Below are 25,063 nucleotides of genomic sequence, written 5' to 3' on the forward strand. Positions count from 1 at the left end.
AGAGCTGCTACCGTTCCCAGGCGAAGGAAGCATTTTAAGTAGTTTTTGTCAGTATTTAGTAGTTAAGTGTGCTGAAACACCTAACCAGGCTCCTCAAAGGGATGCAACCCCCATAAGGTAGACTTGAGTCAACTCCGGAGCACTGGATTGTGGATCACTCTGTTTTGCCAACTAGCATTTGCATGCACGCAAAAAAATCACCTCTAGTGTACTTATTGTAAATATTCATGCCTTTTTGCAGAATCCTGGAACACCTCTGCTCTCATAGCAATGTCAAAAGTCTTTCTGAGAAGATCTGGTTCCTTAGTAGAAAGTATAGCTTCTTCCATCTGTTTCTTACATGCATTTTCTTTGAAAATATATTTGTGTCTGGGGCTTTTCCTGTGACCCCAGGTTCCTTTTCGGTTTTTTTGCGTTGCAAGCCTGGACTGATGGTTACAACCTGTGTTTGGTGGATGGGCTGTTGGAAAGGTAGTGGGACTGAGATATTTTAGGTCCTGGTTGACAGGTGAGAGCGCTCACGTGATTTCATGATGAAGATGCCTAAATTGAGGTCTGTATGTGGGTGTCTGTATATCTGCTGTTGATACCTGGAGCACACACTGTTACCACTGAAGCAGGGTCAACTGTTCACCCCCATAAACATCTACTGTCAATTCAGCTGGATAGCTTCTGGGGTCTTTTTACTGTCTGGGAACTTAAACACCTACATCCATTGCAGATGTGTAATTTGAGGTGTTGATCTCCAGCTTGCTTTCTACCCAGAAAATCCCATTACAAAACTCTGAAGAGGACTCTTAGAAGCGTAGAACGGTTTGGGTTGGAAGAGACCTTAAAGATCATCCGCTTACAACCCCCCTGCCATGGTTTTACTCATATTTTGTATACGTTGCTGCTTTTGTTATTGAGCAAAGCCTTCTTTTAGCCCTATGAAACAAGCAGGTATCGTTGCTTCACGTTTACAAGTAGGTGACAGAATTCAATGCTACTTTGCAGTTGCAGGACTGAGTTGATGGGGCACGCCGTTAGACCCATGTTCCCAAGATAGTTGTTTTCACTCACCTTATTCTCAGTGAGATGGAAATCTTAAATATCTAACATATTTCTTCCATGAAGGAGTGTATTTCTGATCACTTTAACATATGAACTCAGGTATTTTAGAGAAAGAAAATAATGAGTTACAGCCATTAAGCTCAACCTGTAGATTTCAGTGTTTTCTCTGTGATTTCATCTCTAATTACAGCCTTGTTCCTGTAGTTTCAGGTACCCAGCCATAAAATGTCATGCACAGGCAGTGCTGGCTGTAGATGGATTAACCTTGAGGTACCTGTCTTGACTTGAGACTATTCAGCGCTGGTGTGTGGGCTCATTCTCCCTCTTCCTTTCCTGCAGATCCAGCAAATATCAAATGTAGTCTGAGGACAGGGATGCAGATCTCTCTCCACGGCTTTTCTCATGGCTCCTGGCTCAAGCACTAGCCTGTGGGCTGAGTCTGATTTGGATCTGCGCTGCCTAGAGGAAAGGATCAAACTCATCTCTTCACAGTAACTGTGATCCTTAGGTGATGACCATACGGAACTCACTTTAGGAAGCATCTTTGTCTGTGTATGGTTTTTTTTAATTGAGGTGACCCAGCTTTTGAATTTTGTGCAGAACTTTGTGCTCCCAATGTTTATCAAGGTTATCTAGAGGAGTAAATCCTCTGGGTCAGAGTTGATAGGTGACAGGTCAAACCCCAAGCATTTTCAGTCTTACTAAAACAGTGTTGCTGTCACATAATTTTAGGCAAACTAAAATTCTTTTAGTGGGCATCCCTGGCAAAAATACAAGGGCTTAAATTCCTCCTGTTTCATTTGAGGAGCAATGAGAAGTTTATGGATATAGGCTAAGCCCTGATGCTGGGCAGTTTATACTACCTGCCTTGATTTGTCTCTCTGGAGTGGTTAAAGGAAGATTTTGTATCCTTTTCTTTGCTCAAGTCATCAGAGCGAAAGGTGCATTTCTTCAAGGAACACTGGAGTTGCCTGGGTATTTGGGGGCTTTTCCCTATCTTAATAGGTAGTAATTAATGAGATATTGAGATAATGATGCTCAGCAAATGCATCTAGTAGTGTAACACAGAAGGAATGTTTTCTTTACCTAGCTGCAGTGCCTTAGCTGGTTACGTTTTCTCTGAACAAATCTTACTGTTTATTCATGACCTAATAACGATTTTAAGAAGCTTGGCGTTTTATTCCTCCCTGTCAACCAACATCCAGGTAAGAGAAGCTTGTTTCGTGTTGCCAAGGAAGATTTACTCGCTTCACTCATTACAACAGCATCTTCCTGATGGAATTGCTGTGGACTGAGAAAATTCAGTCTGGGATAAGACAGCAGGATCTGGTAGGTTGTACAATTGCACCAAAGGAAGGAGCTAATAATTAAGATGATACCGCTACTGTACTTAGTATTTGCTGGAGCCAAGCAGTCAACATAAAGCTGTCTGAAGTCAAGACGTTTTTATGCTGTATGTTTTGGGAGTTTACCACAAGCTGGAAAAGATGTGTCGTGCACTGAATCCAAAATGACATTAGAAGTTTTTTGGCCAAGGTGCTTTTTCTTCACAGCATTTTCCTTATGTTATTCCGTATTCCTTATGTTATTAAGCGTGATGTTCAGGGAAACATCCCATCTGGAGAACATTACCTGTAGGATGTGCAGCTTGTATGTATCTTCTGGAGGTTAGTGCCTAATGTTAAACAAAGGAAGCTGATTGAAAACATCTGTAAAACATTTTCATAGTTCGTATTTTATACAGTGGGTATTGAATTACCTTGCACATGACTGCATGTCTGAACTAAAAATAATAAGGTAAATCTTTTCCTTTTATTAAAATTAGTATAATATTAATTTTATAGTTAAACTACATTTAACTGTTTCCCTACTTGGCACTAGAATTTAATGCTGCTGACATCACTATGTATTTTACATACCGCTGAGAAATAATTGTTCATTTATTGATGTAGTATGCTACAATAAGCACATTTTAGGTGCAGTCAAAATATAAACATTAGATTGAAATACAGTTTCTTATGTAAAAGTGTGGCAATTATTAAATGCTAAAGAGAGACTTGCCAGCTAAATGTGTAATGTTTCTTACCATTAAATATATTATGTGAAGCAGTTATATAGAATATATAAATTGATTGTAGAACTGTCCACTATTATGTTGATTTATGAAATCAGTTAGGCTCTCTAGTAAATACCAAAACTCCCGATTCTAAGTCATTATTTATTAGGTTTGTAAATTTTGTGGAGAGGAAGGATTTGAGCATCCCGAAACTGACAGAGAAAGGTGTTATTTATGTAGTTAGAGAATGCAATTGTTATTTCACAGCTGAGCTGAAAAAGGTTATATATTTTCCTTTGTATTCTAATTTAATTTCTAAAGTAGCTTATAACACTGTGTGTATTAAAATAGTAAGTATTATAAAGATTGAGGAGGCTAATGTTCAGCATTTACTGTTCAACATCAGAAGCAGAGGCTTCTTGCCTCTCCAGAGTTATGGACAGCTTACTGACTCAGGAGCACATATCAAAACAAGAGAGGCAAACATTTTTCTCTGGGAAAATATTTTGAAATTCAACAAGTGTTTGGAAAATGATTATCATTATTGTTTATTGTAAGTGTTCTAAGATTGTGAAAATGAAGTGTTGCTCATAAATACTTCTGAGGCTGAATGGCCAAGGGCAGTTCTCATATCTAACATGCAGACTCCTACCCAAAGCAGTTTCATCCTGTTTGAGTACTTGGTTTTATTATGTTTTTACCAAAGTTCATAAAACCTGCAAGTGGAGCAAACAGTGTGGTATGTATACAGTTATTTTTATTCAAGGAGACTAGATCAGCACAAAAACATTTTTAAGAAGAGTATAACATGAACAGTTTCCATTTCATCATTTTGTGGCCTTATCCATGCTTAGAAGCGTCTGGTATCTTAGTTGTGTGCAGAAAAGGGAAATGAGGTGTTTTATCATTTGAAAAATAAGAAGACGTGTTGTCCCGTGCTAGTGAGGTTTACAGAGTTAATCTTTCTGTCTGGCTTGGGTATGAATGTTTCAGCAGTGATAACATAGCTCGTTAAATTACTGAGAACAAATAATGCCTTTTTTTTAATCATATCTTGTGACAAAATGTCTTATGATCATTTCTTTTGCTCACCAAGAGCTTAATTGTTGCTTGTGTTATTGCATGAGGTGTTTGGAGTTAACTGATTGCATAGGATGAGAGAAGTGAGGCGGCGGCCGCTGCACGTCCATGGGTCCAGCCTGGACCGAGGCTGAGCGTGGATTCGTTGAATCGTTAAGGTTGGAAAAGACTTTTAAGCTCATCCAGTCCGACTGTCAGCCCAGCACCATCGTGCCTACTAAACCATCTCACAAAGTGCCACGTCTGCACACTTTTCAAACCCCTCCAGGGATGGGGACTCCACCACCCCCCCGGGCAGCCTCTGCCAGAGCCTGAGAACCTGTTCCGTGAAGGCATTTTTATTGATACCCAGTCTAATATCCACTCATCCTGTTCCCCTCTTTGGCTGATGGGGTTGAGTGAAAAACATAAATTTGCATACAAATACATAAATATGTATGGGAGCACCTCCTGTATGAGGCCAGGCTGAGAGAGTTGGGGTTGTTCAGCCTGGAGAAGAGAAGGCTCCAAGGAGACCTCAGAGCAGCTTCCAGTACCTGAAGGGGCTACAAGAAAGCTGGGGAGGGGCTGTTCACAGGCTTGGAGTGATAGGATGAGGGGCAATGGGTATAAACTGGAGAGAGGGAGAGTTAGTCTAGACACCAGGAGGAATTTCTTCATGCTGAGGGTGGGGAGGCCCTGGCCCAGGTTGCCCAGGGAAGCTGTGGCTGCCCCATCCCTGGAGGGGTTCAAGGCCAGGTTGGATGGGGCTTGGAGCCCCTGATCCAGTGGGAGGTGTCCCTGCCCATGGCAGGAGGTGGGACTGGATGATCTTTAAGGTCCCTTCCAATCCAAACCAGTCTATGATTCTATGTATATCTTTATATGTGTGTATAAAAGCTATAAACCCTACGGCAGTTTGGCTTACATGGGCTGATAATTTTAGAAGATTACTGAAACATGAACAGGAATGTAAATACAACTGCCAAAGTTGTGATCAGGTAGTTATTGCATTTTAGGGCCAAAATTGTCCCAGATTCGTGTCCTGTGAAGATTTAAAATTAAGGATTTGGGGGGGGTAGGTAGGGAAAAGCAATTTTCAGTAGGTTTGGAACTGTTCCAGTTCACCTACTGTGTGTCTGTGCTCTGTAAATGATATTCCCCTCTTACCCGCTGAACTGGATGGTTACTTCAATGGGTGGTTTTATGGCCAAAGCCAGCAGCCTGGTGCTCATGTGCCTTTATCGCAAACTGTACTATATGAAGTGCAAAGCTGCAAAGTTTACTTGACAGTTTGAAGCCGGAGTAATTTACTTGACCGAGACCTTAATGCAGCTCCTTCCAGTACATCATCATCATTTGAACAGAAGTGCTTTAAAGCAGGAGTCGGTGGCGTTTGCCAGACGTGGCTCCGAACCAAATGCTAGATGAAGAATTGCTGTTTCTGAGTTTGCTTACATTGTAATTGCAAGTGCATTGGGGATACTGGACGAACTGTTTAAGAATGTTGGAACACCTGCGTATGGCACAGCACCTTCATTTTAACAACCCTATAGGTGCTCGTACGGCAAATTATCACCCCAATGAATTCCCTTCATTTTGAGTTGAGTCTTTGCCAAACAAAAGACTCGGCTGATAGAAAGCTGGCTCGGGCACAATTGATTTTGGATTATAACCCTGGATTTAACAGCATGGGTCAGTGGATTTTTTTTCTTTTTTCCCCCCCCAAAGATGCCATGGATACAAGCCTGTTCAAGCTGAATTAATTTAAGCACAAATTTTGTTTATGATTTCTTTTAGAACTGGGCTGAGATATGTTCCACGATGATTTGAAAATGACTGTGCTCATTGTCACGTTGAAAGGAATGTTAAAATATTCATGTCTTGTTTGTGTATGTGACTTTCATATCATACTTGACTTGTGGGTGTTGTCTTATTTCTTTATTTACAGGGCATTTTTATCTGTTTGTTCCTAAACTGTATGCCACCTACATTGCAGATAAATTGAACTGAACGGTCCAGAATCATTGCTCAATGTGTTTTTCAAAGAAAGCATCACTTACAAATCATGACTGCTAATTGAAATGAGTAATACTTCTAGTTAAAAATAAAATCTATGAGGCCCCAACAAGGTCAAGTTATTACACATATGCTATGCTTCATCACCATTGTAAGTTAGTCTTTTCTACCGTTTTTATCTCTGTCATAAACTTCCCCTCTATATTCTCCCTCATTCTCGTTATCCCTGTTTGTTGTTTCTGGTTTCATTGATACTCTAATCTCTCAGGGTACCTGATTGAGTGTCAGCTGATAAAAATGCATTGAGTTTTTGTCTTAAAATGCTGTATGAAAAGATAAAATTCTCAGATTTTAAATTCTTAAGGTAAGGTTATAGTGCTTTATTTGTCCTTGGAAGATATATATCTTTTAAACATTGAGTTCTTATAAAAGAGCCACCAACAAAACTATTTGAGCTATAATAGGAGGGTGGAGACAACTTGCCTGCCTATTGAAGTGCATCTTTCATCATCACAACAATAGCTGGTCCTCTTCCCTTGTCAACTGACCATTTTTTTTTCTTCCATTCATTCGCTGAGTTCTTGGACAGTTCTGTCCTTGACCTTCCACTGCCTGGTCTGATAGTCCCTCGGGATGCTCAGGACAGGATAACAAATCATGAGAAAAGATGTTCTGATTTTTGTTGCTCTGCTGACAAGTTGATGGTCTTTCTCATTTGAATGGAGGTAGAACTGATTTCCTGAGGTTTGCCCTGGGCTGTGTTATTTATTGATTGTGTAAGTGCACACAAATTACCCAGAGCCTCTGAGCTGCATTCCTCTGTAGAGGAGAGTATTTCTATGTCTTTAAAACCGTAAATAAAACGTACATAAATGCTGTCATTAAGCATCCATTATAGGAGAAGATACCTAATCTCTCCCACCAGTCTTTTCATATATGCTGCTTGGATGGCTTCTTGGGGGCAGAAGGGAAAGCATTGAGAATGTAAGAAAATAACCTCATTCCCTTTTCATTTTGTGTGCCCAGTGCTGCATAGAGCTGTCAGGGAGAACTTCTAAGAGACGAAATTGCAGGAGAACTTCTGTTCCATTTCCAGCACGCTGGCTGCTGTGGATGGAAACGCTGTACATTTTGATTCTGAATTCCAAACAATTATCTACTGCCATGTGCAAATACAGGGTTTTCATAAGGTTCTTTTTTTCTCAGGTATCACGAAACCCTTTTTACAAGGGCAACATTTTGTTCGGCATAATAAAGATGCTTATAATTCTTAAAAAGTGAATGCATATTTTTTTTAAAGTTTACCCAATTTTTTTTTTCCTTGCCCAGTGCCAGTAGAGTAGTGTGCTCCTGCTGTGCTTCATCTCAAGTGTTTGAAAGGACTAAAATTATAGAAAGCATATGCTTAGCTGCTGACATCCTTAGCTCCATAGCCTGTGCTTTTGCCAGGTGACAGATAATCCATTCTAATCCATCAGTTCAGGGATTCATCGTTCACATCTCTGTGACTAGAGGTGCCAAGGAACTTGAGGTGGTACAACTGAAGGTGGCATTAATTTCAAGGAACCCAAGGAACTTTTCAACGCATATTGGTAAACAGAGGGGTTCAGGAAATGTCTCTTTCATGTGTCTCGTATATTTTTTAGTACCTGATTTGGTGAATATGCTTTTAATGACTCTTTTTAGGAAGACAATGCAGGAAAACCATCAGATGTGACGGAAGGTATGTGTATAGAATCATAGAATGGCCAGGTCCAACCATATGTAGCGTTGCATTATCAGCAAAGACTTATGAGCCTCATCAGACAAAATATTGCATTACCTGTAGTCTGCATTGTCGTGAGCAGATATTTTTGACTTAAGAGACTGTAGGCAAATTATTTTGGTTTTTGTGAATAACCCAAGATAAATGAATTTGTCTTTTTACACTGGAACTTGGTGATCATCAGGCCTAAAGCTGATAGGATGAGGTTTCCAGAACAATTACTATTAAAAGGCTCAAAAAGAGAACTATCCTGTATTTGAATAAGACTAAAATATTTTGAAGTTAATCTGTAGATGAGATGAGTACTAACTTTGGTCAGCAATGGCTTTGTCCAACTCAAGCTTTGAAAGCTCCATGGAGAGATTATTCAGAGTTTCTCCTGCTTAACTGCTGCAGAGCTGCTCTGTCCTCTCTGTGAGAAAGGTTTTCCTAACGTCCTACTTGATCCTTCCAAATTGCAAGTTCTGTCAACCCTTTTTGTATCATCCAATACTATCAGAAGAATTTGGACCTGTCTTCTTTCTAACTGCTCTTCAAGTAGGTATAGGCAGCAGCCTGTAATTATGTGATCTGTTTAGCTTCCCAGAAGTTAGCTGATTTATCTGAGTATTAATGCTAGCAGACATTCAGTTGTGTTTACAGTTCATTCTCATCTGAGATATCAAGTGATGATGTTGGGAGTGCATTAGTATCTTTGAGTTTTACTTCCATTCAGTACATTAGAAATAATTTTTTTTCCATATACATCTTCAATGAATTGTTGTATCTTTGCTCCCATGCTCAAAATCTCAGTTCTTCTCAATGCTCAGTGAAAATATTCTCCTGTTTTGGAACCACATTTAGATTTTCCATCTCTATTTCATTCTGCAAAGATGATCTTTCTTCATGCTGCTTTATGTCTGAAGCCTCCTTTGCTTTGCTTCCTAATTTGACTTCCAAAGCTAATTAAGCTTTACTTTTGACAGTTCTTTATTCCAATTCTTCTTGACCTCTAATAATACGGCTTTACTGTGGGCTGCAGGTCCTATTCCTCCTCGGAAAGCCAATGATTGAAAAGGGGTTTTTTTGAATGTAAGGATTTACTTTTATAATACTTCAGGTCAGGGTTCTTAACAGCAAACTAGCGATTCTGTTGACGTTGTTTATGCTACTGCCTCTTAGGTTTATATTAAAATGACTGATATTATTTAAAAAGCTTTACAGAGGTTTACAGGTTTTTAACTTAAACGTTTACTTGGGTTTTGGTTTAAATGTCACTGGGAATTATGATTATATATGATATAAGGCTGGCCCACTTACTCTAAATTAGAAGAGAAATATATCGGGCAGAGATTTTATGGTTTGCATGTCTGCTAAATCACCTCTGAATTTCACAGCTTTAGGTGCTGGGAAATATTTATAGTTTTTGCATAGGAATGCATGCAAGTTTAGATACAGAAACCTCGGGTTAAAGCTCAGAAGGGGTTTGGTTGATGGAGTTTTTTATATATATTTCTGCATTATTTTGTAGATGCTTCCTATTGCATTAGAGGAGAATTGTTAGCAGTGAAGGAGTGCTGCTAATTGGCTGATGAGGGAGATGAAGAGAGGATATTTTTCTCCTGGTCCTGTCTTTGCCTGTGTGCAGTGACTTCTTCCAGGCCTTGTTTTGCCTATTTTTAAAATGGCTGTAGGGCAGATACCACTGTCATATGAACTGGAAGGTAAAATTCTTGTAGGTAACCTAACTTTTTCACAATAAAGAAATCAACCTTAAAAGTAACCCAAAAAGGGAGTGACCCGTATTAATGGAGAATATTTTATTTTTTATCTGTTTAGTAGTCTTATCTCTTACTTTCTTGACCTGTTAAATCCATTCATTAATGGACAATAATTTATTTCTTGTAAATACATGATAAAAAACCAAGTATTCCATTTTTTTGAGGAATGAAAGTACTTTTCCATTTATGTTTTGATACTTCTTTGCTGTGGTTTTGGGGTGTGTTTTTTTTTTAGGAATTCATCAATCCCTCTTTAGTGATTGCACTTTAGCCTTAGGTAGTCTTCCCTCTATTTCTATGAAAACTACAGAGCATACCTCTAATTAATAATTAGGGAACTGGGTACCCTTTTGAAGACCCTTTGGACTGCATGCTCTTGCAGAAATATCAGGGTGTCCTCTTGAAGAAATCTGTGCTGTAGCTGAGCAATCCAAATCCTGGTGACTGTGCTAAGGCTCAGCCTTGACCACAGTGGCAATCGCTGTGCTCACATGCCAGTCTGAAGCATGGTTTTCCTGAGGAAAATCGAGATTTTTCTTTCCACTTTTGCTTTTTTGACCTGAGCCCTTTCTTTCAAAGGTTTTGGTGATGTTTCAGTAGAGCTAGCGCTTTCCTTTGTGGCTCCCAAAGGGCAAAGATAAATGCTGAAAACACTAGTTTTGCTCCTCCCCACTGGCACCGTTGACATTATCTTCTTGTGACTCCTCTGGTACGGGTAGTAGATACTCTGGCTTTGTGCTCAGCCTTAGTAACTTAACACATGAGCACTTTTAGTGGAGCTGCATTTAATTATAAGGTCGTACTGCTGAATTTCCAAAGCAGAGGTCTCCTCAGGGCAGGAGGAGTTATTTGTCCTCTCGTAATAGAAGTAGATGAGTCCACAGCTTGGACCTGTTGCCTGCTTCCAGAGATTTTTGCAAAAGACCTAGTACTTCTTTCCCTTGATGTGAATCTGATTGCTTCTATTTTATCAGACTTCTTGCTCATTCAGTTGATAGTTTATTGGATTGACTCTCGACTGACTGTCTGCCAAAGCCTTTCTGGTTCGTAACCATCTTGAGAAGTTGCACAATGTAAAAGTTTTAATTGTGAAGCGTGGGTAGAGAAAAATAAATATTTATATCTATATATAAAAGTCATTGAATTGACCAAATACCTCCAGAGTCAGTTGAAATCCGACAGTAGACAATAACTTGAATTTCACAAAATCATACAATCACCAGGTTGGAAAAGATCCATCAGATCATTGTGTTTGGGTTGAAAGGGACCTTCAAGATCACCTAGTTCCAAAAGAAGAATAAGAAATCAGCCACATATGATAAGATTTATGCCATATTTTCTTGGGTTTCTACATTCAGGAGGTAAAGTCTGGGTTCTCTCTCAGTCTCTACTGCTTACAGGATAGCTTTTTCAAAGAAACGCTTTCTCCCATACAACCCTCAGGCTTGGCAGCAGCTTTCCTGAACAACTTCAAAGGCTTTTTTCATTATTCTTCCAACTATCTGTGAAATACCCTCATGTTTTAGTGTATTGTAGTTTTGAGAGAAGATAGTATTTGGGGGAAAGGTTATTTCAGGGCATCTCCACAAAAGTCAATATGAATTTAAATTATATGAAAGATCACAGCATTTGCACATTCATGTCCCAGTTGTGGACTCTATACCAGTTGCCAAGTTATCTGTTCCAACATTTTAGAACTCAGCTTATCTTTTCATTATAGTTTAAAGTTCTCCCATTTTTTTATGCCAAGAACATACTTAAGAAATAAAATGCTTCAACTTTTCCAACAGTTGCATTCAATTTGAAGGATCTAATAAACATTACTGAAGCACAGCTAAGGGAAATCCCTTATGGCCAATAAAATTTTGGTAGTAATAGCAGATAAATTTTGAAGTTTTCATAATAGATTATCTAAACATCTCCAATGCAAAGCAGAAAACAAAGCAGGCCCAGAAGCTATTGCATAGTTTTTAAACTGTCTTCAGATTCTCTGTAGAATCTGAATAGATGTAATAATTTTCAAACTCTTGATGTTCTGGCAGAAATGTTGGTACCTATTGTTACCAATATTTCTGTTAAGAATTTCAGAGTACATTTTATAGGGTTTTTTTATGTTAGCAAGGAGGTCTTCCTATCTCCCAGTAGTTTAATTTTAACCATTTGCACGGTTCCAGTCCATGAAAACTGTCTTTTAGCAAGAGGAAGTGTAGTAATTTATCCTCACAGGGATGTTGTGACTTAAACACTCCCTTCTCTTCCTGTTGCTTGATCCCATGTAATTAAATAATAGGTTTCATTTCATAACTTTGCAGTAGCAGTAAAGAGGAAATTATGTTCAGAAGGCATGTTTATTTTTCCCCCCAGCTTTTTCATGGCTTAAAAGTGATTTCTTTCTCTTTGTGCTAAAGTAATGTCAAACAGCCTTTTCCAACTTATGTCCTTGGAAAATAAATGTTAATTAAAGAATGAAGATCAGATAAAAGGAAATCGGTGCCATTTTTCAGACAGAAATATCTGTTGTTCAGATTTTACATTTATGTTCCTTTGTGTTGCTTTCTTTTCTTTCTCTAAGCAAGAGCTCCCTCCTTCTTTTTTATTCATGTTCCCAAGAGAAAATCTGTCATGTTCATGCTATCATCTGTACAATTTCCCATGTATTTTCTGAAGATAAAGAAGAAAATACAGCAAACCAACACATACATGCAGTGATGTGGACTTCCTTTTCTCCTATTTCTGTATGGAGGTGGGTCTGTCTCTGACTGGGGCTATTGTTTTCATAAATTATCTTGAATTAGAAGATTCTTGGAAGAAAGATTGTGTAGATTTAGGATTTTGAAGCTGTTTTGAAATGAACTGGAGAAAGATTTCCTAACAGAAGAGAAAAAAATCCTACAACTTCCTAGCTTATTACACATTCTGATTGTATTTTGTCTCCATTGACTAGTGATCTTCCCTAGGATTTTAGAGTAGACTGAGACTTTTTCTAGTGTCATAATGTACGCTCCGCACATATACTGTTGTTGAAAAAACATTAAATCTAAATGCCTCTCCCTGTTTGTTTGTTTTCTTTTTCCCTACTAGTATTTTCTCTTTGTATTTATAATTTGGATACATCTTGTGAGATTGCCCTTGTATGTCTGTCAAAATTCTGCAGGCAGTATAATTTACCTCCAGCCCACATTCCCATATGGCCTGTCTGCCATCCAAACCCACTTAAACCAGTAGTCATTTACGTGTATTCTGTATCTCAATATTTAATCTGAGTGATCCTGTAGCATTTTACTGAGAAGCTCCCACTTGGTGGACACACACATTTGAGCAGATGGGAATAGAATGTAAGGAGAAGGACCAGCGTGAATCATTGTAGGTAAAATATTTTAACATATGAAGTCTTCTACTACTAGTTCTGTATTTCAAAGTATGAATGTAATAGCATGTCTCATCAGGGCTGTGAATAATTTTAGAGATTTCTCATGGAAAAGATTGCCATATTGTGGGTTTTGATTGAACCTGAATCCTTTATTTTCTTCTTCTGTCTCCTAGTCGTAATTTTCAAACCCAAATCTTGTTTGTATCCTTTGCAGGTTTTAATCTTTCCAAGTATGTTTTTGTCCTTCATTTTGAGGTGTTTGAAAAGACTTTTTAAATAACTTTGGGACCAGTTCAGCCAGAGGATCAAGGTCTTGCCTTCTTTATATTCAGTGTGGTGATGGTTGCCTGCTCTTCATAGTGATGCTTGCTTTGCAGTTCTTTCATTGGCCTGAGGCTTGCTCTAAAAGTACTTTATCTCTGTGCTTGGAATAGGTAAATACGTATCTTGCTTTTTCCCTATTGCAGATGATGAAGCCTGATTCCAATTTGCTGTCGTATGTAAAGGAAGTGTATTTATTTATTGTTCTGGTGAAACTAATATAAGGCAACGATTATTTTCCTCTGTGAGCAACGTAAGGATGCACGATTTAAACAAATGTTATTCTCTATAGCAATGGGAGAAGGAAACCTGTTTAAAATAGATGGTGTCTCAATCAACACTGAACAGATTTTTCCCTGCATGATGCATTGGAGACTGCATAACAATCATCCTGAATTGTGGTTTCTTCTGGGATTTGAAAGCAGTGTTGTGGTATAATGTAAACCTCTGCTGGTTTGCCTGGCGTAGTGGTATTGCAGAAAGAAAAGAAATAGAAATAATTGATAGAGAGGAAATTATCTGAGTTAATAGACTAAATGTACAAAACTGATGTTATCATCACTTCTTAAGAAGGGTAAATTCTAGTTGCTTTTTTGTTTTACTAAAGGAAAAGTTAATTTATTGCTGAAAGGTTTACACGTTCTTATTTTTTCAAAGTAACATTTAGTACCAAAAAACATTCGGAGGTGTAACTTAGGTGGAATTAATAGCTACAATTGAGGCTTTCGATTTGGAATAACTATAGTGATACTGATGTAAAAACAGAACAGCTCATTGTAAAAGTCTGCATCCAAATGTAGTTAGTTTAATTATAATTTTCTCCAAAACACCAGTATTTATTTAGTTTACATACAGGGAAAACTTACTACCAATGATTTACAGTGCAATGTCACCATTTAGCTGAGCATCTAGAATATTTGGACAGTCCTAGAACGCGGTCAGTCAATAGAGGGTCTTTAAGCTTGCCTTTTCTTGGAAACAGAGATGTGTTTGCTGAGGTTGGAGTGCGTTTGGCCATGAGACTCTTTCAGTTTCGTGTTGACTAATGCATCTTCCATATCTGGAAAGGTTACAATTCACAAAGTTTTTTCCACAATCCATTGCTCGTTCTGGAGAACGCTTCTCCGTTGCTTCCCCTTCAGTGATATTTTTAAGCCTCTTTTTTCTCCTTATTAATTATAATAACTGGAGCAGAGCTTTCCAAGTTTGATTTCTTGCCTGCTGTTATCATCCCCAACAGTGGGAGGGAGCATCAGCAGGGCGGTTTTCCAGCATGACACCAAATTTTGTGTAACCTGCTTATTGATGGAGATGCTTTTGGTATAGTTCTTGTCCACTTACTGGTAACTGGCTGCAGACTCTGTATCCAGCTCCAGGCCTTTGGGCTGGCTGACCTGAAAGCCATTGCACCTGCTAGAAGGCAAGACAGAGCAGCTGATCTTGCTTCAGAGACTTGAAGAGAAAAGTTCTTCTAAAGAAACAAAAATAACAAATTGCATACTTGAAAACAAGTTCTCATAAATGCCAGGGACCTTGAGGTATGAACTGATATTTTCTTGTTCTCATGATCTGTATGGGCTGAAATTTGCTGTGTGTCAAGCAAGAAAATGCTCCTCTAAAGCCTCCAAATGGGACACAGAGCATCACGTTCTCAAGGTTGCACATAATCACCTGATGTTACATTAAAAGGTCTTCAGTAGAGAATACTGAGATACCTAGGAACAAGAAAATTGATTGTATTTTTAATCTGCAAATGAAAGCTTTATGGTTTAGGCAGCTTGTGGCTGTTCAGTCTCGCTGTTTCACCCTTGTGTGATCATCCTAAATCATCACCTGTTACTGTAATAGACTCCATAATGTAATTATCCTCCCAGGATGTGCTAACAGTGAAAAGGATGTTCCGATGCTGACTAGTGGGGAAAAAAAAAAAAACCCTCTGTATTTTTCCTGTGTATTTTAGGATTAGAAGCTCAGCTTTCAGCAGTAGTAGTATAAGAGAGATTATATGGAAAGATTTAAAAGAAAATCAAAGTTTAATTGCTTTCAAAAAAGTATTGGGGTGCTCTGTTTAGAGCACATTGATGGCACTATGTCTGAATACGCTATACTCTATTGATACTTTTATATTTGTGTGCTTTTGATCTAGAAAAGATTGAAAATAGGACATTTTAATGCATATTTAATAACAAAACAACCTTCCTGCCTCAGAAAAAAAGATCAGCCAGGTGAGCTATGATCTAATTTTCCTCTATAATGAAAACAAAATCATAGCTCCTGGAGCATTATTCTTGGCTCCCAGCAGTTTCAAGGCATGTGAACATTTTTGACTCCGTCCTACAGTTTAACTGGAAAGATTATGTCACAACACAGTGAGTTTGTTTTCCAGCTTTTTGTCTGTTTGTCCATCAAGAGGTTTTTGTAGAAGTATCAATGATTGTTGACTTTGGAGGTGGTGGAAGAAAAAACAATTATGAAAAACAAGAAAAAAGCAGACAGTACCATTGAAGTAACTGTGCTTCTGTCGCAGGAGAATGAATACTCCTTTCAACAAATCTGTAATTTGCAGGAGTTGCAAAAAGAAAATAGCCATAAGGTGACTGTTAACATACTTCAGTTCATCCTGCCAAGAAAGTTAACTTCGTAAAGTCATTAAACCAGTGATTATATTTTAAAATATTATTCCCCAGCCATTTCTTCTTAGACTTCAAAATATGGTTACTATATATACTGCCTTCTTTGAAACGTGAAAAATTGTAAAATACACTTATTTTTCATAAACTCCTAATTACTAACAGAGCTATTTGCGCTCTTATAGTTAAATTCATTTCAACGCTTCCATTATTTAAGCTTCATAATTTTGCTGTAATAAAATATATATTCAGATGCTTAGGTCTCTAGTAATTTTTGCTGGTATTTGGAAATTTAGTCTGTTTGGATTTTTTTTTTTAAGAAACTTAGTAATTTTAATTGTTCACGGTTCCTTAAGATAATCTAAACCAAAATATTTTGTAATGTGGACTACATCATTTTAATCATTAACAAAATTAGGAAAAGACAATGAGTAAGTTGGAATTTAGAATGATTTGGGTTGGAAGGGATCTCAAAGCCCATCCAGTTCCATCCCCTGCCATGGGCAGGGACACCTCCCACTGGACCAGGCTGCTCCAAGCCCCATCCAACCCATTCCCCGCATCCTATCACTCCAGGCCCTTGGAAACAGCCCCTCTCCAGCTTTCTTGTAGCCCCTTCAGGTACTGGAAGGTCACTATAAGGTTCTCCTTGGAGCCCTCTCTTCTCCAGGCTGAACAACCCCAACTCTCTCAGCCTGTCTTCAGAGCAGAGATGCTCCAGCCCTTGGATCGTCTCCATGGCCTCCTTTGGACCTGTTCAAACAGTTCCATCTCCTCCTTATGCTGGGGACTCCAGAACTTCTACTGCCCCAGATTCTATGTCTGGCACAGAATAGAGCTGGGGCTTGCAGAGGGGAGGTGGTTGAAAATTCTTGCCATATCCACTGTTGCTATATAGTAACCTCATATAGGAAAAGTTATTGCAAAGTAAAAGAACCTCTTGATTTCAAGGTTGCATAGCTGAAAATTGCTTTTCTGGAATGATTAATGCTTGGGTGCTCGGAGATGGATCGTTTCTTTGGTACAGCTTCCTGAAATCCCCCTTCATCATGTACCTCAGCCACGGAAATGACTCAACAAGACCTCCAGCTCCGGAAACGAAGGAATCGGGCTTATTGCATATTAATGGCAACTCTGGGACAGTCAAATAAGACAGTTTGTTATAATACTAATTATAGCAAAGCACTCATGTTGTGGTTTGAATGAGTCAATTATGTGTGTGTGTTAAAACTATAAATACATCTTCCCCCCATCCTCAGCTGTGTGGTATGTAATTTATTTTTAATTGCTTGGATACATATTTACCTGAGCATATCCTGGTTTCCCAGGTAAATATGTGTACCAATGCAGAACTCATTATGCTCTGTTTGGATAAATAATACATATTTTATAACGGTACAGGAAGTAATTATTTTTGTATTTTGCTTTCTTTAAGCCAAAGAAATTAAATGCTGTGTGTTCATTCCTTAAAATAAAATAGATGCAAAAATCGAGGCAATACGAGAATAAAGTTTTCATTGTTTTGGTGAAAACTGAGAATATTATTCCAGATTTCGATCTTGTGTTTAGCTCAGAATAACTCTGTTAAAGTGTTATTCGGGATTTACTTAGATGCAAATGGGACGTGAATTTGGCCTCCCCTGTACCCTCCCTTAGTTTGCTGGAAGGTTCTTGCAAATGGTTTTCACACAATCTTGGCTTTAAATGACCTTGTCACATGTTTATCACTTGGAAAATAAAAAGGTATTTCAGCTACATGCAGAAATTAAGATATCTGAATTTTATGGGAAGAAAGTCGATGTCTTACAGACTTATAGAATGGTTTGGGTTGGAAGGGACCTTAAAGATTACAGTTAAGATCCTGTGTGTGTTGGGGAACTGGAGCACACTTGCATGTTGAATATTTCTGCCCTTGTTTTTTCTGATATTTGGAAAAACCGTGTTGTGTTATCACCACGCCGAGGTCAGGGTTTGTAACACTTTTCAGCTCGGTGGGGCCAAAGTCAGCCTTGGCATAAATCCATTAACTGCAATACGTTTACACCAGAGATGAACATTGGCTCATTCTTGGTAAATGTATTTTTATGTATCAAGCCCTTTATATTTTATGTTAGAAATATAAGTAGCTTGCGTGCCCTCAAACTAATCAGAATAAGAAACAGTTTTAGTTATGCCAAAAAATAGAACTATCGTTTTTCGCATTCTTACATTTTTCAAGTAAGATTGTATTACTGTGACTTCTGAATTCCTGAAATCTCTCTGGTCTCTGTGACTGCAAGGGCCAAGAGAGGATTTCAAGGGGAAAATCTGAAACTCTTCACGCAGTATGTTTTGTGTTGCACACGCGAGATACAGTTAATGTTTTGTATGCATGTGATTAGTGTGGAAAAAAATTAATGCAGTCCAGTATTATGATTTATGGACTGAATCTTTTGCCCACTGAACACTTGCCAAAATGAAAATCTTCCCCCCCTCCATCCTCCCCCTCTCCTCCTTTGGATATTAGAAACAGCTACTGTTTTTGTTGATCTTTTTAACTTCTGAATAGGCCTATTTCAAGTCATAGCAGCATGGGAGCTTAGATTAATAATATACTTATTCAGGCAGTGATACTGAGTGAAACCATTGCTCATGTGAATGTGAAGGATAGGATTTCTTTAAATCATTTTCAGGTGCATTAATGCATTTCTGAAAGAAGAATATCAAGATATTTGAAATTAAATTCAATTTCTGTTTATGATCTTGTTACAGGTGTGTATGAGCATTAATGTCAATAATTTTTTACCGTGTCTCTCCTTTCAATCACTTTTGCACTATGTTCCCTGTCAGTTCATCCACAAGATGGTTAACAAGGAGAACAGCAAAAAGATTATGATTAAATCTTGCCTTTTGGACAATGTTTTTGAATATAAAGTGTATTCCATGCCGTGAAGCATCCTTTCCATTCCATCTACTCTACCTCATCTGACACCAGAAACAAAGGCTAGCGAGGTGAAAGGAGCAAATCCCATAGACCTTCTCTTCTGCATTTTAGGTGGACTTTGATAAGCAAAGTTTTTGTGCAGGTTTGGCTTCTAATCTTGTGCTTGTCTTGATGTGATCTATATGCGTATAAACAGGCTCAGTTTTTCCTGCACCTACTGATGGTGAATCCCAGGCTGACATACTTGCTCCCATACAAAGATATTTTCTTTCTTTACAGCACAGTTTGAGGAGTTTGGGGCCTTTAGAGGTGCTGTTGTGATGTTGAGGATAGTTCTTTCTTCACGCTCCTTTGGCCACCTCTTACCAATTTTTGCAGCATTCGTTTCTCAATCCCATCTTTATTTCTTTCATATCTGAATCGCCTGGTCTGCTCAATAAGGTTTTTCCAATTACTTTATTTATAGAGCTGGTGTTTCCTATCGATTCATTTTCTTCCTCTTGAATGAAATAAGAGTATGCCTAAAAAAAGCCTTCATGTGAGTTTGGTTTGTACTAATGATAAGTCAAGTAGGAGTAGAGTTTCTTTCAAAAAATACTTAGGTAAGCTGTTTAAAATTAATATTTGTTATTCTAAAAAATGTTGAGGGGGATCAGGCACCCTTCCACAGTTGCAGATAAAGTGCTACGGCAAGAATTTGGCATTTTTACATTGCCTCAGAGAATTACATGTTCATTTTCTGGGCTAATGTGGTGCAAGGAAAGGAAAACAAGGGGGGAGGGAGGGGGGCATAGTGATTTCTAAAAGCAATCCTTTTATATGTAAACAAAAGCTTTTGCTTGAGATTTGTCAAGTCTTTCATTCTTGTTGTGAAATTGTTATTCACTTTGTGGCTAACGAGAGCAGAGTGAGTGACACCTTTGAGAGTCCCAGCTTGTGTTTTAGTGCATACCTTGTGTTCTGCTATGCTCTACCATGCAAAATATTATCTGAACTTATTTAAAACAAACCCTGGTGAATAATTTTTTTTTGACACAGAAACAGCCATCATAATTTATAACTTTATTTTAGTTGCAGCAAGCAGCTGAAGTTTCTCAGCTGAGAGGAGCTCGAGTCATCTCTGCTGAAGATCTCCTGTTCTTAATGCGCAAAGATAAGGTACGGTAGTAAGAGAGAAATTTCTTACTTTACATAGTAAGCTGCGAATTGTGTTTTAAAGTGCTTGCTTGACCCATGTGAAAGGAGTCAATCATCGTTGACAGCTTTATTTGAAAGGATAGCTGCTGTGCAGTTGGTCTGTATTGTGCACAGTTCAGTAATTGCATAATGTTTCAATCGATTCTCATTTTTTTTTCCACTGGATCTTCACTTATGAATAGTTTTTTTCACTAGCTTTAAGGTGGATGATGTACCTTAGAGCTCAAAACAATTTCTTAATAAATGTGTAAAAACTGTTCTTTATCCTTTTATATCCCTTTTATTAAAAATCAATCATTCTGATTTCTGCCGGCTAAGCAGAGTGTAGATGACATTTGACAGTGTGACCATTACCTTCTTATCACCTGGGTTGTCAGTAAATCCTGTCGTTATTTACCTTTATATGGTGTTTCCTGTATTTTATCTTTCTCAAATCTCCATGTTTAGAGATGGTCTTGCTTTCACTGATTAATAGCTAGAAGAGGTCAATCATGTAAAAAAAAAACAACCAGTTTTCCATATGAAGATTAAATTATTTTTCTTCACTTTTCACAATTATCAAAAAAATTATTGTCAACTATTTTAATCAATACTATTTGTTTTTCCTTTATGTCCTTCCTTTCTTAGTTCCCCCTTCCCCTCCCCCTTTTCTCTCCTTTTCTTTTTTCTTGCCTTGTTTGATAGGTGAAATCTAATGACCAAAGCCATATCAAAATCAAAAAACACTGAAATGTGAAAACCAATTGCAATTTTTTTTGTCTGATGTGATCCATAACGCTGTACTGAGAGCAGTGAGTAACAGGGATGTCAAACTTCTTGGAAATATGCATTTGTAGGTTTGAATATCGAAACTAAGCAAAGATTTTAGAGTGACCTAGAGAAGCCTGATTTCTGAATTTCTGCTTTTGGAAACTCAAATGCTTTTCTGTCTCACAGTTTGCAAGCAAAGTACCATGGAGTTCAATAATAATAGATGATATTTGATGTGGAATTGCTAGTGACCTTGATGTGCTTCCTGCGTATGGATTTTCTGCAGAATCAAAAATTATGAGCATTTTAAAAATTATGTTTACCGAGTAATGGATTACACATTTCTGTATTGCAGTTATTCCAAATAGAAAACCCTCTGTATTATATTACTGAATGTAAATTTATTCTTTTCTTTTAGAAGAAGCTTAGAAGACTACTCAAGTACATGTTTTTCCGAGACTATAAATCTAAAATTGTCAAAGGAATAGAAGATGATGACCTCCTTGAAGGTAGAAGAAACAAATTACTTAATTTAGGGGAGGCTTGATATTTTATAAATGTACCGATCAGCTCAATACAAAGTATTAATGTTGTGCTTAATAGTTAAAGACACAAAAATATTGTCTTCTGACTGATTTGGTTTAAAAATCTTTGCTTTGCCATTTGAACTACTTCAAAAGTATTTGCATCTCCCATCCAAATGCTAAGTAAGACTGCTTAATGTCAGAACTCTGTGGAACGAGGAAACTGGTGCTGGTTCAAGGGCTAATTAATTTCAGTCTGTGTAATTAAATGTGGCAGCTACCACGTGCAATTGAATGGACAGTCGTTAAATTATTATCAAAGGATTTTGACACAAACTCATTGAACACTGATACATGACTTGGGTTTGATTTCAGTGCAATTTATGCTTTTATACTATGAATCTTTGATTTAATGAATAGGAAACACTTTTGTTACCTCGGTCTGTGAGGAAGTCACAGATTTTATAACCTACATGTTTAAAGGAAAAGTTCTTTAAATTAACAGTATATGAATATATGCCATATAATTTACTGGTATAAAGTCTTCTTGATATATGGTAGTGGAAGAATTAGCATTCCCTTTGTAAAAAGTGAAGTTAAAAAGGATCATAAGAAATCTAAACCTTGCCATACTTCTGTAAGACTTTGCAATGTCCATACACAACTTTTTGTATTTAACTTATCTCCTTTCTCAGAGCCTCTCCCCCCACCTTTCAATGAATTCCTCATGTTTGATTCCTCTGAGCATCCACATTGATGTTAGGTAAACATTGTACTTGTTGCTTTGACTTAGTCAATCTGTGGATAAGTTTTTGTCAAGCCATTTGAGATTTTAATTTGCCTGTGGCATTTTATTTTCACCACATGTGAAAGTATTATTCCATATAAGCAATCTGACAGCAGAAATTCCGACCTGACAGCTTTGTGGGTTTTCTTAATATTTAAGTCTGTGTCATTTTTTAAAACAATTTTTGTAAGCCGTTTAGGTGCTTGTTAAATTCATCCTAAGCATGGTTCATCTGGGAATTAAAGCCTGCATTTTCTGTCAGGCTTTGGTGATTAAAGCCATTATTTTTGCTTTGTGAAGATAATGTCTTTATAGCTGCTATTCTGTTTAGAACAATGGAGATCCATTACCTGTGGAGCTGCATCTTACTGTTTCTTCTGGTTTCTTTAGGCAGTAGATAATGAGAATGTTCTGCTTGCCTTCAGGAAAGAGTAATTCCTCTGGTTTTTGTTGTACAAGTGAGGTTTTTTACAACCAAAGGGCGGTTTCTTCTACAGCTCTGTCCACTGTGCGTCCTTCAGTGAGAAATAATGATGTGTGAGCAGTAGACTAGGTTTCCCTAGATTACCAATAACCACTAGGCTATAGTAGAAAACACTAACAGTGATTGTTTTACTGCAGCGGAGCAGAGACATCACTTTGTTCAGGTAGCACAGCTTCTGTCAGAAGAACAGTAAGAACAGGCCTTTTCTGCATGGTGCAGACTTCTAAAACTTGTCCATCCTAGGGACATCAGTTGATGTTTGGAGCAGTCAATTAACTGAAGTTTGTTGTCCTTTGCCTCCCTTTGTGAAGACAAACTCAACAGTAATAATGCCAACAAACGGCAGAAGCTTGCTCAAGACTTTCTGAACTCCATTGACCAGACTGGAGAGCTCTTAGCAATGTTTGAGGATGATGAGATCGATGATGTCAAGCAAGAGCGAATGGAGGTAATTCTTTTCTTTTACTGTTACCCAGCTCCAGCAGAGAAAATTATGAAATGTTTCATACATCATGCTGGTCTGATGCCTTTTTCATGCTGCATGTCGTATCATTGTTACATGCTTTTTCCTTTTGCCCAGATGGTCTAAAGGAATTCTATACCTGTATTTTTCCTATTCCCTCAAATGTATTCTAATATCCAAACACACATGCTGTGAAGGAAGACTATGAATAGGTAGTTATGGATCTTTTTCTGACTGCCAGATATTTGTATTTCCTTCCTGTGGAAAGCAGATTCTATTTATAAACATTTCACACATATTTCACAATTTTTTTTTTATTTTTTATAATTCCTGTCATTAGAAAATTGTTTCAATAGCATTTGAGAACTCTTCTAATATAATACAGCTTCCAGGTAAAATATGCTGTGCAAACATGCTTCAGCACATGCTCTTCTGTCTTTCAAGTCCTATTTTCTGATCTATGTACTTATGAAAGATTCTATCTCTACTGCAGAACGCAGCACCATATCACTCTCAGAAAGGTAGGTAGGATGAAGAAATCGTTAGATGCTGGTTAGCTCTGTTAGCATGAAAGTCTATGGAACAATGGTTTTGGTACCAATTGCACTCAATACCAGTTTTACTCAGTTTCACTGAGGATTAGCTGTGCTTTTTACACCCTTTCAGTGCTTGAAGCTGGGTGCTTTGGTTTGATTTTCTTTACTATGCTGAAGCGGCTCAAGTCTTCTGTAATATTTGTGTATTTAACATTTCACTATTAAGGCCTCATTAATCCCCTCATCCTTTCAGGATTTCATGGAAAATTCTCCTGTAGTGGAGAGAAATCAAAACCTATCAAGAATTCCTTCTCTCTAAGCATTTGGTGGGGAACAAGTTCCTTTTTTCCCAGCTGAGAATTAGTGTCATAGAACAGTTGTTCCCAACCAGTGCTTGTGTTTTGGAAGCTGATGGTTTCTTTTCTTTACTTCCCTTTCTTACTTATTTAATTATGCAAAAGGTTGCATTTTGCATAAAGGCAGGCAAGTCCTTTGAGCTTTTATGCACACAAATATGTTGCAGCACTGTTCTGAATGAATGGTTTATGTGCTTGACTTTACATTCTCTTCTGTCATTCTAGAATAATACGTTTTTGTTCTAAAAAACTACCCAGGTTACTAGAAGTAGGAAGTTCCCTGTCCTAGGCAAGGACAAATCTGATGTTATTCTGTCAAGGAATGTGTTCCTGTAATCAAATATTTATCTTTCGTCTGACTACATGTTTTGATTTTTTTCTCATTAGACTATAATTCATGAACCGTTAGTGTATGTGTATATATATATAAAGTAATTCTTCTCTCTATTGTTCTACTTTATTACATTTTCTGAACTCTTGATCTGATTCCATTTTAAAAAAAAATAGATAAAAATCAATATCTACTTATTGTAGAACAGATCCATGAATTATGTACAGGTATAAAATCAGTATTATGAATTTTCTTCATTATTAGACTAATGACAAAACATGAAAGATTGCTTAAGATGTGCTATTCAAAATGTTTAACATATTTTGGGCTTTGTTTTGTTTGGGATTTTGTGGTCAGTTTGAGGTGGATGAAAAGGAATCAAAGGTACTAGGCAATGTGATCTATTCATAAAGCAAGAGTAGTTAGTGATGGGCTAATCTCAAGTATCATGTTTCCTTTGTGCAGTAGATTGTTTAATCCATGTTAAGATTTGGAGGAAATCCAATAGACGCTTTAAAAATTCTAGCAGCGTTCTTTAGGGAATTAGTATTCTTAAATCACGAACTGCGATCTCAAGGCAGATCCTTTTAGGTATCAATTACCTCAGAAATGTGTGGTTATCTTGGTTTGGACAACTGTAAATGATTTCAGTTCTGCTTTGCCTTGGGCCAAAATCGTT

The 25,063-nt window shown here is 37.6% G+C and overlaps 1 protein-coding gene across 3 annotated transcripts in view; it reads left to right on the forward strand.

Moving 5' to 3' along the window:
• SUPT3H (SPT3 homolog, SAGA and STAGA complex component) overlaps positions 1-25,063 on the forward strand; it is a 247,597-nt gene that overhangs the window by 146,443 nt on the left and 76,091 nt on the right. For all 3 annotated transcript variants that reach the window (XM_069850820.1, XM_069850819.1, XM_069850821.1), the window contains exons 4-6: positions 20,028-20,114; positions 21,322-21,412; positions 23,010-23,146. In XM_069850820.1, coding sequence (XP_069706921.1) covers positions 20,028-20,114; positions 21,322-21,412; positions 23,010-23,146 — 315 coding nt within the window. The remainder of the gene's footprint in view (positions 1-20,027; positions 20,115-21,321; positions 21,413-23,009; positions 23,147-25,063) is intronic.

This window comes from Phaenicophaeus curvirostris, chromosome 2, assembly GCF_032191515.1.
Source record: "Phaenicophaeus curvirostris isolate KB17595 chromosome 2, BPBGC_Pcur_1.0, whole genome shotgun sequence".
Lineage (NCBI taxonomy): Eukaryota > Metazoa > Chordata > Aves > Cuculiformes > Cuculidae > Phaenicophaeus > Phaenicophaeus curvirostris.